The 14,899-nt window shown below is 41.3% G+C and overlaps 1 protein-coding gene across 1 annotated transcript; it reads left to right on the forward strand.

The window, feature by feature from the left end:
• Nucleotides 1–6,881: 6,881 nt before the first annotated feature.
• On the forward strand, nucleotides 6,882–11,358 carry LOC108269538 (uncharacterized). The gene is made up of 4 exons (XM_017475484.3): nucleotides 6,882–7,130; nucleotides 7,252–7,288; nucleotides 7,439–7,635; nucleotides 7,871–11,358. Exons 1-4 carry the CDS (start codon nucleotides 7,024–7,026, stop codon nucleotides 10,272–10,274), a joined length of 2,745 nt encoding a protein of 914 aa, XP_017330973.1. The 5' UTR covers nucleotides 6,882–7,023; the 3' UTR covers nucleotides 10,275–11,358.
• Nucleotides 11,359–14,899: the final 3,541 nt, after the last annotated feature.

The raw sequence follows: 14,899 nt of genomic DNA on the forward strand, positions 1-14,899 counted from the left end.
GAAACGACAGACCTATTAGCATGTAGATAAAACTGTGGCTGTGTTTAAAATGGGGTACACGTATAGTGCATAAGTACTCATACTTGCAGCAAGTAGCATTTAGTATGCACAGAGATATAATGTGATGTATAATATATAAGCTCATATAACTGAGCTTGAGTTGAAGGGTGTGGTGTTCCTCATAGGAGTAAAATTGGGTTGGGGTGGCACTTTTATTTATATTTCTTAAAATATTGATGATGATAATTACATTTCTCTAAATTGTTAAGTCAGGGGGTGACACAGAGGTTCAGCTGCTACCTCCGACCTTCAGGGTCCCTGGTTTAATCAGTTTTGCTGTCTGTGTAGTGCTTCACATGTTCTCCTTGAGTTCTCTGGTGGTCTTTCCACTTCCTGGAAACATGCCAGTAGATAGATTGACTATGCTGGATTGCCCCTAGGTGTGAATAAGTGTGTAAATGCGTGTGTGTGTGTGTGTGTGCATGATGCTCTGTGAAGGATTGGCGTCCCACCCGCTGTGAATTCTCCGGATCCACCAGGACTCTGACCAGGAAAAAAAGGTGCTTGCTAGAGACGAGTGAGCGAATGAATGTTCAGTCAGTATGAATGATCTGCTTAATTGTATTTTCAGTTTTACAGCTGCACGTATACAAAGATCATTCTATGTACTGTATATATGCGGCTAGCACGGTATATAGTGGTTAGCACGTTCGCCTCACACCGCCAGGGTCTGGGGTTCGAGTTTGCATGTTCTTCCCATGCTGTGGGGGTTTCCTCCAGGTACTCAGGTTTCCTCCCCCAGTCCAAAGACATGCATGGTAGGCAGATTGGCGTGTCTGTAGTGTATGAATGGGTGTGTGAGTGTGTATGTAAGTGTGCCCTGTGATGGACTGGCACCCTGTCCAGGGTGTACCTTGCCTTGTGCCCGATGCTCCCTGGGATTGACTCCAGGTTCCCCCGCGCCCCTGAAGAAGGAGTAAGCGGTAGAAGATGGATGGATGGACCTCACCTTTAAGAAAACATAAATGTAGTTTAACAAAAGGCATGATATTGTTTGGGCTACATTCCAACCTTGCCTTGGCTTTCTTCCAACGATCATGTTGTGTAAGGAGCCAGTTTAACAAGTGTGTTAGTAAAAACAGCCTGTCTATCTAAGCCTCTTCAGTTCAGTCTGCAAATCAGATACCTGCGTTAAAAATATCCATGGATATCCAATATCCTGAGTCTGAATGAAATCGTTAAATGTAATTTCCTTGCTTTTTCTGCGGGGGTGATATAATTGACCCCAAGAGCACCAACATGGGCATCCCCACATTCAATGCAGATCAGACTGTGGAATACACCCTGAAGGCCAGTAGCAAGACGGCAGTGGAGATGTTCAGAAGGGATGATCCAAAATATGGTAAGGTGGATAAAACTCTGTGCCAAAACATTAAATCTGCAGGAGCAACAGACAAAGCCAGATGCCAACGTAGTATAATGGAAGGCAGGGGGAGGTCTGAGGAGTATGGTTACTGGCCATCTAGTAGTGCGGCAGAGAGCAAGAGGGTTGCCTTGGAGGAAGAAAAGCAGGCAAGGCTGAAACATGCAGCAAAACAAAGGAAGCAGGCCCTTGAAATTTTGGAGGCTAAACGACAGAACTAGGGTTTAACTTACGAGGTGGACTTTTGGGTACAAAGTATGCCATATCGATGCATTTGTAAACAGTGTGATCTGAACATTGAATGTTAATGAAGCTACTATAAGCTGATGTCCAACATGCTCTTATCTTGTTATCTTGTTGATGTATTCAGCTCCCATCTCAATTGAATCCTTCTTTGTGTTTACTGTACAGTTGTTTTGCCCTACATAAAACATATAAAACCCTTTTTAAATTTTTTTTTTTTAAATTATTATTTTTTTTTTTTTATACCCCTTACCTGTTACAATTAGCTTTCAGTCAGATGCAAATATACTTAAAAGTAACTAGAGATGAGCATGTAAAGCAAATATCTTTAAAAAAAAATCCGTGTGGAGCATGCCCCAGACCCTGCTAGTCATGTAACCATCTAATCATGTAGTCAGTAATGTTACTTTTTCACACACACCGTCCACTCTTGAGGATGAGACAAATCTCCACTGCATTTGTATTCAATATCTTGTGGGAATAAATTTAAGACACAGGAAAACACGAGGGTAATAGAGTATGTAGTTTATCGAGAATCACTATCATACACGTTCTGGGGAGGGAATATGTCTTGTAGGAGAATAATTTGTAAGTGAAAGGTCATATGATGTGTTTGTAGCAACGCTACTATCATCATCAGAGGAAAGAATAAATGGGCCCTCCACAGAAGTTATGGGAAGAAGTTGAGCTTCAGTTTGAGTGGAAGCATGAACATAGGTCACCGATGGAATGATACGATAAGCAGGAGAATAAGGAAACCCGGTGGGTACAGGTGAGGAGCAGAGACGTTCCAGCAGAGCTGTAACATCGATGGCCAAATAAGCCAGCTGATGACATATATATTCACCCAGGCCTGTGAGATTGAGCAGCCGAGAGAGAGAAAATCCAACTGCAGCTGGGTGTTGATCAGCTGGACAGAGATCAGAGAGAAAGGACGAAAATGAAATAAAACAGTAGTGGTAACACTTAAAAAATATTCATATAAATACATGTACAAGCACATGCAAAGAATGTAATTTTTTTTTTTTTTAAATTTGCACTTTCACCTCTACTCTGTGCACTTTGCTTCTTCTGGAACTCAATTAATAGATCTTGTATGGTAGCACTACTTGTATTGTTCTCTGCTTGATATATCGCTTTGCTTGTATTTTTCTTATTTGTAAGTCTCTTTGGATAAAAGCGTCTGCTAAGTGAATAAATGTAAATGTAATGAATGTAGGAAACAGGTATTAATACATGACATGGAAAAAGCATAAAATTGAAAAACACACTCATACAATGTTTTGAGAAAAACACACACCCACACACTCAAAAATGTTCAAGAGAAACACACACACATATACTTACAGAATGTCTAAGAAGCACCAAAAAACACATAAATATACTTCGAATTAGAGAAGAAATATGTGTAACATTAAGCAATAATAAAAATATATCTTACCCATAACAAAGAAGTGATGAAAATATCCAGTGTTCATGACAACGAGCGATGAGATGCGCACAGCTTGATTACCAGAAATGGGAATGGCAGTAAGGGCATTGGAAAATGTTTAAAATACCCTAAATGAAAACATGAAGATAAGGGTATATCCAATGGCTGAAAATGTGTTTTAAGGGGATTTCAGAATGAGAAAAGCTTGTTGTCATATATCAAGGAGGTAACTCTGGACTTCATTTCCCATCAGCCACTGCACTGTACTACATGTCACATGAGCACCTGCACCTGAATCACGTTTCTGATAACGAGCACATACAGTATCTCAAAAGTGAGTACACCCCTCACATTTTTGTAAATATTTGATGATATCTTTTCATGTGACAACACTGAAGAAATGACACTTTGCTACAAGGTAAAGTAGTGAGTGTACAGCTTGTGTAACAGTGTAAATTTACTGTCCCCTCAAAATAACTCCACACACAGCCATTAATGTCTAAACCACTGGCAACAAAAGTGAGTACACCCCTAAGTGAAAATGTCCAAATTGGGCCAGAAGTGTCAATATTTTGTGTGGCCACCATTATTTTCCAGCACTGCCTTAACCCTCTTGGGTATGGAGTTCACCATAGCTTCACAGGTTGCCACTGGAGTCCTCTTCCACTCCTCCATGATGACATCACGGAGCTGGTGGATGTTAGAGACTTTGTGCTCCTTCACCTTCCATTTGAGGATGCCCCACAGATGCTCAATAGGGTTTAGTCCATCACCTTCACCCTCAGCTTCTTTAGCAAGGCAGTGGTCATCTTGGAGGTGTGTTTGGGGTCGTTATCATGCTGGAATACTGGCCTGCGGCCCAGTTTCTGAAGGAAGGGGATCATGCTCTGCTTCAGTATGTCACAGTACATGTTGGCATTCATGGTTCTTCTCAATGAGCTGAAGCTCCCCAGTGCCGGCAGCACTCATGCAGCCCCAGACTATGACACTCCCACCACCATGCTTGACTGTAGGCAGGACACACTTGTCTTTGTACTCCTCACCTGGTTGCCGCCACACACGCTTGAAACCATCTGAACCAAATAGGTTTATCTTGGTCTCATCAGACCAGGACATGGTTCCAGTAATCCATGTCCTTTGTCTGCTTGTCTTCAGCAAACTGTTTGTGGGCTTTCTTGTGCATCATCTTTAGAAGAGGCTTCCTTCTGGGATGACAGCCATGCAGACCAATTTGATGCAGTGTGCGGCGTATGGTCTGAGCACTGACAGGCTGACCCCCCCACCCCTTCAACCTTTGCAGCAATCCTGGCAGCACTCATACGTCTGTTTCCCAAAGACAACCTCTGGATATGACGCACTCAACTTCTTTGGTCGACCATGGCGAGGCCTGTTCTGAGTAGAACCTGTCCTGTTAAACCGCTGTATGGTCTTGGCCACCATGCTGCAGCTCAGTGTCAGGGTCTTGGAAATCCTCTTATACCCTAGGCCATCTTTATGTAGAGCAACCATTCCTTTTTTCAGATCCTCAGAGTGTTCTTTGCCATGAGGTGCCATGTTGAACTCCCAGTGACCAGTAAGAGGGAGTGTGACAGGGATGACACACTTTAAGACACCTGCACCCCATTCACACCTGAGACCTTGTAACACTAACAGGTCACATGACACCAGGGAGAGAAAATGGCTAATTGGGCCCAATTTGGACATTTTCACTTAGGGATGTACTCACTTTTGTTGCCAGTGGTTTAGACATTAATGGCTGTGTGTTGAGTTATTTTGAGGGGACAGCAAATTTACACTGTTACACAAGCTGCACACTCACTACTTTACATTGTAGCAAAGTGTCATTTCTTCAGTGTTGTCACATGAAAAGATATAATCACATATTTACAAAAATGTGAGGGGTGTACTCACTTTTGTGAGATACTGTATATATATATAGCCATTGTTTGCACTGCTTCTCTGTCTTACGTTTGTCTTAGTCTACCGTGTTCCATGTTCCCATGTTTTGTTTCTTTCCACAGTATTTTGCCTAGTTGTCTTTGTGTCTTTGTCTTGTTGTTTGATTGTTTATTAGACTGTTTTGAAAATCTGCGATTGCTTCCGCATCAACCTTTGAGACATGACAGAACGAAAGACCTTCAACGGAAGCAGCAGATCATTATGAAGTACCTGGGCATCACTATGCCACCTATGTTCGCGGAGTACTTTGCTATGCTACGCCAGCAGGAGGAGGAGTCTGGGTACAAGTGGGAGTCTGTGTTCGGGGCTAGTACCATCGCCCACCCTCCCTCCTGATCTAGTTCAGCAAACGGAGTCAACGGAGAACGAAGGTCAGCCTTCCTGCTCGTCTGAGGTCGCTGCTCAGTTTTTCGGGTCAGCTGAGGACACTGCTCAGTCACCCGGGTTGGCTGAAGACGTTGCTCCGTGTCCTGACTTACCTAAGTGCTCCCCTCTGTTCACCAACCCCGCGCACAACACCGCTGTGCTTGCCGGTACAGCTGAGGACGTCACTCTGCTTTGCTGCTCAGCTGAGTACGGTGCTCTGTTTGCCTTCTCCGCTGAGGATGTCGCTCTGCCTTCCTGCTTGGCTGAGGACGTCGCTCTGCCTTACTGCTTGGCTAAGGACTTCGCTCCGCCTTCCTGCTTGGCTGAGGAAGTCGCTCTGCCTACCTGCTTGGCTGAGGACCTCGCTCCACTTTCCTGCTCGGCTGAGGATGTCGCTCTGCCTTCCTGCTCAGCTCAGGTCATCGCTCTGCCATCCTCCTTTGCTGAGGACGTAGCTCTTCCTCCATGTTCCGCTGAAGACGTTGTTCCTCTTCTTTGCTGTGCGCCGCATGTCACTCCCCCTTCCTGCTCCACGGAGGACATCATTCCCCCCTCATGCTCCGCATCGTTCCTCCCTTTGGCCTCGCGGAGAACCTCGCTCCCCTCTATGTCCTCGTGGAAATCTTGGAGCTTCCCGCAGGCCTTGCGGAGAACATCGCTCCTCTCTCCTGTCCTGCGGAGGAAGTTGTCCCACTGTCCTGCCACGCAGACATCACTCCGAGCTCCAGCACTGCTGAGGATGTTGCTCTGCTTTCCTGTTCTGCCGAGGACATCGCTCCGCTTTCCTGTTCTGATAGCTTTTAATGCTTTCTTCACTAATGTTTTTTTTTTTTTTATTGAATCCCTACTCAAATTTACTAACATTTTAGAAGGTGCACTTTTAAAAACTTTCATACTGTCACAAAAGCTATATAGAAAAGGAAAACACACACAAATAAATAAATGCAAATAAATGTTTTTTTGGTGTTGTCGCCTAAGGTTATTTGTTTGTTTACAGAAGTTGGTGAGGAACACAAAATTAAAACACAGAATTGAAGGAGGGTGTACTTTCTTTTCGCCATGACCGTATATTTTGTATATATGCTTGTGTGACCTATTTCTTTCTAGATAAGTCTTTTTATTTATTATTTTATTTGTTTATTTAAAAAAAATGTTTAGAAGGTCTGTGCTTCCAGTTGTGTAACTAGGAAGGACATCTTTTAAAAGATTAGACTTTATTTCCTGAAGTATTTTAGGTAATAGATGTTGAATAACTATTTAAAAAGCTCTTTTCTGATATTCCAGTATGTGTCTCACGAAATTCTCTACAAAAGCAGAAATTCACCATGTGGATTTAACATCTCAGTAACTCAATCAGTGCCTTTATCATCTTTAATGGAAATGTTATTGTTGTTTTCCTGCACGGAATATTTCTGATGTTGCTGGGCGCCTCGGTAACATCACAGCAGGAGTTGGTTCTAAATTCTAATTCTAGACACTTAAACACAGTCGCTGCTGAACCACTTACATTATTGTACATTGGTTACCGAGCTACTAAAACTGCGCCACCTAAACTGATTTGAACTTATTTTGTTCTCAACAGATTAGCGATAAGAAGAAAATGTATCGGTCTGGAACACGTGAATCTTCCTTTCCAGCCTTCCAGAGTCATCAGGGCCTGATGACCTTTAGGGACATTTTGGACACCATTCTTCATCTGAGTAATGAGTAGGTTGATGTTTTTTTCCTCCTAATTTTTATGCCTAACTTTGATAAATATGCTTTTTATTATTATTTTACACATTAATAAACAATTAATAAATCATTAACTTTGTGAATTCTTTTTAAGGGAATGGACGACTTTGACTGAGGACATGACGCATCAGGTAAGAAGCTAACGTGTCCTGAGTTTATCATTTGTCATATAAAACAGAAACCTGACGACAGTTACAGTTTTTACTTATTAAATGAAGAACATGGCCTCAGTGGGTTAGTATTCCTAACCTGTTTTCTTTGTTTCTGTGTTGTTTAAACAGTACACAAAACTGAAGTTTGCATCTATCTGCACCGAAATTGTGATGTCTGTGTCGGAGTCTGTCATTAGGAAGATGATGCCGGATCTCATTGAACGTTTCGGGATTAAATCGGTTCTCCGTGCAGAAGCTAAGCTGAAGGAAAAGGATGAATGTGAATCAAGGAGCCGTTCTGCAACACCGAGCTGCTCAGGTCAAAGGTAAACCCATGTACTGTATAACAACCTGTATATAAACACTCACAACTTTGAACTCTAACAGTCAAGTGTCAGTGTCCACTGTTAATATTCAGTGATGAACTTTACTCTACTATTTAAGTGACTAAAATTTAATTGATTGTCTAAGAAATACTTTCATTTTATTGCCATAAATATTGTGGTGAGAATATCTTTTATTTCGATGGATGATTTTTCATCAATTTTCTCTCATTCCCAGTTTACCAGAAGACTCCTCTGATTTGAAATGTAACTCAGTTGAAACAGGCATCACTAAAATGAAAGTTGCAGTGCAAGCGTTAAAGACCGTGGCTGATGAGTTAAAGAAATCCCTCAAAAACATCTCTCCTGAATCTGATGTTAAGCCTGAAACTGACGATTCAGTGCAGCTCCAAAACAAGGCTACATGGGATGTGAATGATACGCTGGTGAAAAATCTTGCACATATTTTATCTCCGACAAGTTTGGACCCCAATGTAGTGATGTCTTCTGAGGCCAAGGATATTATTGAAATAGTGGTCAAGCTCCAAAACAAGGCTACATGGGCTGTGAGTGATATGCTGGTGAAAAATTTTTCACATCTTTTATATCAGACAAGTTTGGACCCCAATGTAGTGACGTCTTCTGAGGCCAAGGATATGACTGAAATAGTAGTCAAGATCCAAAACAAGGCTACACGGGATGAGCGTGATATGCTGGTGAAAAATATTTCACATCTTTTATATCAGACAAGTTTAGTCAGTGGTGCCGAGGAAAAAGATGATCATGCATGTCCAAGTGGTACCTTGATCTCCTCCAAAAAGCCTTGCTCAGGTCTGCAGGATGCAGCAACAGCAGTGCCTGATGATCAGGAGGAACCTTCCAAATTGCAGGCTGATGTTGACAGCTGCACTGAGAAGGTCATGTGGCAGGTTGAAAATTTATATTTGCATGAGGAGAAGCTGGCCAAGTCCACCTTCTATCAAAAGCCACGGTATAAAGGAAAAATGTACATTGATTCAAATGCAGAAATGGCATCTGGGGATAGCTTTTTCGGAAGCAGGTCAGATGTACTCCTTGATGAAGCCGCTGTGGCAGTTAGAAATATTCTAATGGAAAAGGCAGTCCCAGAACATGTGGATAAACCAATAGGCACGTTATATGAGTCTGGGCCTTTTAGAAGCCAATTTGCATTAAAACGTGCTGCTGTGGATTCTGGCAGATCAGTGGTTATGATTTTGGACCAGTTTTATAAGTCGATGCAATCCATAGCGGGAGATGCGACATATAGCTCAGATGCTCTTCTTGGCTTTGTAGGTGACGCTGTTGTTATCGGAAAAGAAGGACCGTTGAAGAGTGCACGTACCACCTTAAAAACAGTGCGCAGTCATCTCCTAGAATTTCTTTCTAAATTTAGTCCAGAAGAAATTGACTGGGAGGAGGACGAGCAGGTTATTGACCTGTGCACAGAAGAGGTTATTAATCAAGCCATTTATTTGTACAGGAATGAACTGGCAGACCCGATTTCGTTCACAGATATCGATATCCTGACATCAGCCCCATTTCAGACCAAGTTATCCCAGCGTGTAAGTGAGATCATCTTACAGAAGCTGGAGTCCTGTCCTTCATTGATGCCAACAAAAGGTTTCTCAGAAGGTCATCTCAAAGACATCTCTTCTGAGATTTCGAGATCTGTTAGCAACACACTGCAGAAGTTTGCACGTGCTCAGCTAGCTTTGAGAAGGGGCTCATCTTCCCAAACTCCACTGAGCTTCTTCTCTCCTTTGTTTCTGTTCATTAAGGTGAAGAATAAGCTGAAGAAATCTTCCAGTCCTGAGAAACCAAATTGCTCAGCAGAGTCAGAAAAAGATGAACGTGTCGTTCCGATTCATATCACAGACGATGGCTCTGATTTGGTACGTAACTCCTTTGAAACAGCCATCAGTAAAATTAAAGGTGCAATGCAGGAGGCAATCCGGAGGGTCGCATCAGGGCAAAAGTCAAAGACCATGGCTGATGAGATAAACATCTTTCATGAATTTGATGTTAAGCCTAAAACTGACGATTCAGTGCAGCTCCAAAACAAGGCTACATGGGATGTGAGTGGTACACTGGACAAAAATTTTTCACATATTTTATCTCAGACAAGTTTGGACGCCAATGTAGTGACGTCTTCTGAGGCCAAGGATATTATTGAAAAAGTTGTCAATGGTTTAGTCAATGCTGCTGAGGAAAAAGATGATCATGCATGTCGAAGTGGCACCTTGATCTCCTCCAAAAAGCCTTGCTCAGGTCTGCAGGATCCAGCACCAGCAGTGCCTGATGATCAGGAGGAACCTTCCAAACTGCTATCTGATGTTGATAGCTGCCCTGAGGAGGTCATGTGGCTTGAAAAATTATATTTGGATGAGGAGCAGCAGGCCAAGTCCAGCTTCTATCAAAAGCTACGGTATAAAGGAAAAAAATATAGTGTTTCAAATGCAGAAACGGCATCTGAGGATAGTACCTTTTTCACAATCAGGTCTGACGTTTTCCTCGACGAAGCCGCTGTGACAGTTACAGACATTCTAATGGAAAAAGCAGTCTCAGAACATGTGGATAAACCAATACGAAATGGAGGAAAACGGAGAAAGAATCTTTTATAACATGATAGAATTCAAAGGAATGTTTCACACCGTAGTAGATGAATACAAAGTGCTATGGCAGCCAACAGGACAAATGGGCATGTGCCTAATACACGAAAAATATCTGTTTTACAGCCTACAGTAATGCTGGAGGTCTTAAGGGCGGATGGGGGAGTCAGAATGGAACTTATCGCCAGAGGCTGGTGTCCCAAGGGAATCTTGAGGATCTGGGGACCGCCAAGGGGTATTACCCACTGCTGGCTCCATGTTAATTACTTATGCTCATTGCCCAAGGATTCTTAATGCTTCCAACCAGAATTTATGCACAGATTAGGCCCCTTAAATTCACATGTTTTGTACAGGGACTAAGAATGGTGGAAGTGTACCCTGATTCCTAAAATTTACAATTGTCAATGGCATTTTCAAATTCTAGCCAAATTCGAGCTAGGCGTCCAAATATGGTGCAATGATTACCTCCCATTCATTCTACCTTTCCCAGCTTCTGTGGGGATAGTAGATAATGATACTTGGAACTGTAGGGCTGAGACTCCAGGAGAGGGTATTGTAGGAGATTTAGATCTCAGGATTATGTAGCCTCAACCCTACCGTTATTTCTTGCTTAAATACAAGCTGATGTATTATATTGTGTGATTATGATTAAACTGTGTTATGATTAAACTATGTAAAGAACCTCAACCTTGACAGCCCGGGGGAAACACAACCACGTCAGGAGAAAAAAAGGGCCAAGAAAAAGAAAGGGCTCAAGCCGTTCCCCAGGTACCTAGCAACGAAGACGGACTGGAAAATCTTCTGCTTCGGGGGTCGCTAAGAAAGCTGTTCCTGATGTTCTGCTCCTCCAGCAAGACCTGCGAGATTTACAACTCGATACTCTGGATGTGAAGAGAACTGAAAAGCTGATATTAAAACATGAACGTTTAGAGAAAGAATGTGATAGCATATTAGGTGTTTTGAATCAAATGAGAGCTGAAGCTGAGAGATTGAAGGATTGTGCTAGATACAGGAGAGCCGAAGGCATTAGGCAACTAAATCAGAGATATGGGCAATTGTACACAGAAGAAATAAAAAGAGCCTGCATTAAAAATAATACAGAACCCAGACCATCTACCTTTACTAAACACGTAATGAATTAGAAGTGGTGCCTAGAAATAAAACTGAAACGGACCAAGTAAAAGCATACATCCTGTTTTCTGCATACAGCTTCAAAGTTAGAGCTCTATACCACAATCTCCTGTCCATTGTGTCTCTCTGTTAAGCCCAAATAAGGGCATGCATCATGTTTCTCTACAAGTAACTTCAAAGCCAGAACATGTAACCCCATTCTGTGACCTTAAAGAAGGCATGGTGGTTTTGTGTGGTAGCCTGGACCCTAGCGCACAGGACCACACTCAAAAAATGTATAAATATCGAGGAAAGGCAAGTGTTTAGTTACCATTTCCTCGGGTGAAGACATACTCGTTTTCATTTCTTCTAAAAAGAAAACCATTTTCAGACTCTGCGTAGTCTACGGTTCTTTATTTTCCTTTATATTCTGAGTTAAGATAATTGTAATCGTTTTGTTCTTTAATAAACCGAAGTCCATACAAAGGACGATTCGTATACCTTACTTTAAGAGTGAATTCCTTTGTTACCAACTTCTTCAGAGAAAGAGAAAGGACTTCAAGGTTTCTCAAGCCCAGCGGCACGAAGACTCCACCTCCTGGGAAGTTAAGAGGAAGTAATTCTACAAGCTCTATCAGTTGTATGACAGACTAGTGGGTAGAGGTCTAAAAACTCATCACACATCTTAGTGTGATTTATTCTCTTATACTATATCAATTTGCCATTGTTTAATGTTGCGGGACATCCACAAAATTAGCTATCTCCTATTATCATTTACTTTATAGCAGTTATAAACAATCGTTCCCTCACCATCGTCTCTTTTTTCCTCTCTCTTGAAATTAATACGATGAAAAAAACCCAATGTGTCACGTTACCAAGAAACCGGAAAGCACAAACTCCTCAGTATACATTATTATTTATTAAATATCACATTTTTAAAAATCTGTTGTAAGGCTTAAGTTATGATGAGCGTTTGACACACAAGTCCCCATTAAATTTAACTGAATCAATCACTGATATTAGGTTCTGTCTCACATTCACTTATCATCTCTGATCCAACAATACGTCCTTCAGTTCCATCCAAAAGTCCCTCTCCTCGTGATAAGAAAGATTCTTATCTTAAGAGAACGTTTCTTCTCTTCTCTCTCTAGCGTTCGACTCAGCAGATCGCCATCACCTGAACTTTCCAACGAATTAAAAAAAACAGACCTATTAAAAAAAAAGGCCATAAATTGCAACACAATATGTTGCTCTATGCCACAATCACATGTTCAACTCTCTTTCAGGTAAGTAATTCTCTTATATCACAATCAACACTGACATTAATCAATTATCCGATTTATTCTCATGCACTTTTTATCCAGTATTTTCTATATCTTTTCCCTCAGTAGATTACAGTATTGTTGAAGTGTTGGTGTTTAAGTGTGAGTGTTTTAGTGCTTAAGTGTTTAAGTATTAGCCCTCTGTTCTTACCTTTTGACCACAAAGCTGGTATTCTAACAGCGCGGAGTGAAATCTCTATAAAACACTACTGGGTACTTTTGCTTTTAATAAGGAGGATTTTATACACTTTGATGTTGTATTTTTACTGTTGATTATGATTGTTACCCGCACCCGATTGTTAAGCCGTTCATTTGTACAGGAATGAACTGACAGACCCGAGTTCATTCACAATTATCGATATTCTGACATCAGCCAAATTTCAGACCAAGTTATCCCATCGTGTAAGTGAGATAATCTTACAGAAACTGGAGTCCTGTCCTTCATTGATGCCAACAAAAGGTTTCTCAGAAGGTCATCTCAAAGACATCTCTTCTGAGAATTCGAGATCTGTTAGCAACACCTTGCAGAAGTTTGCACGTGCTCAGCTAGCTTTGAGAAAGGGCTCATCTTCACAAACTCCACTGAGCTTCTCTCCTTTGTTTCTGTTCATTAAAGTGAAGAATAAGCTGAAGAAATCTTTCAGTTCATTTATGCAAAGTACTGAAAAACCAAGTTGCTCAGCAGAGTCAGAAAAAGATGAACATGATGGCTCTGATTTGGTACGTAACTCCTTTGAAACAGCCATCACTAAAATCAAAGGTGCAACGCAGGAGGCAATCTGGAGGGCTGCATCAGGGCAAAAGTCAAAGACCGTGGCTGATGAGATAAACACATCACTCAAAAACATCAGTATGTTTATGGAATGTCCTGAGAAACCAAATTGCTCTGCAGAGTCAGAAAAAGATAACGATGATCGTGTCATTCCGATTCATATCACAGACGATGGCCACATTCCTGAAATAACATGAAAATGAGCCTTCATTCAAAAGAGAAAAGGACATGATATGTAACAAATTATGCATCTTAACAAATCTAACAGCTAAATGTCTCCTCAAATCAAACAGAGCAGGAAGTTGTGACAGGATCTGTTCCTCAGATTCCCTTCTTGAGACTGCAAGGACTGAGGTCAACACCATAAATTCCATCCCTTGCTATTCCGAGCTACTTTACACTTTTGCAGAGGAGTCCACCAAGTACTTGCACAACTATGTGCTAAAGCCTAGCCCTAGATGTCCACATCTGCCATTGTCTAATCAAGGTGCTTCATGCAGTACTCCTGAAGTCATGTCAACCTCAGGTGCAGAACATGAAGCAGAAAAAAACATCTTGGACAGACCAGCTGAAAAGGACACTGTACATGAGCAAGCAGATTCCCTTCGTAAGACAGCAGGGACTATAAGTCATGGCAGCTCTGCAGATCCAGCACCTGCATCCGTCGAGAAGGAGGAGAGACGTAGGTTTGACAATATTCCGGAGAAAAACCCACCCATAAACTGCTGTGGCTTTAAGATATGAAGGATTTGTGTCTTTTAGTATGAAAAAGTAATTTTGTAACATTATAAACTAACGTTGATAATTTAGGTTTCTTAGTTTATTTATCACTGCAGAGGCCAGTTTCAGTTTTTTGATTTCTCCTTTTATCTTGATAAATCTTTTCTAGAAAGTAAATAATGGGAGTGCAGATATTCTGAAATTCAGTGAGCAGCCCACCAGTTCCACCGAGGAAGACCTTCCCAAGAGTAAGTCTTTAAAATAACATTGAACTGAATTTTTTCCTAATCCTCAGTGACCGCCTTTATACCTGATGACTTCTTCTATAGAAAAGTTGTATGAAATTCACACATAAATAATAACTTCACAATTCATTCACGTGTAGTTTAAACACGTTTTTCACATGTAGGGCATGTTGTTTTATTTTCAAGTGTTGTTTCGGCATGGTTAATTTTTCCGATCCCTCATTCAATGATCTGATAATGATCTAAAAAAAAAACAGTTTTTGTTGTTTTGCTATAACTCTGCTTCATCTTATATTTTAGAGCTTCACACGGTGAATCAATATTTTGAGCTTACATTTAATTGTTTATGACTTCCTGATTAAAGTTTAAACAAAAAAAGATTGGTATCTGGATCGGTATCGGCTGTAAAAATCCTGATCGGATCATCAGTAATGAACACCATTAAACTAAAGCACTTCCCATCTGATG

The sequence above is a fragment of the Ictalurus punctatus genome, chromosome 9 (genome assembly GCF_001660625.3).
Source record: "Ictalurus punctatus breed USDA103 chromosome 9, Coco_2.0, whole genome shotgun sequence".
Taxonomy (NCBI): domain Eukaryota; kingdom Metazoa; phylum Chordata; class Actinopteri; order Siluriformes; family Ictaluridae; genus Ictalurus; species Ictalurus punctatus.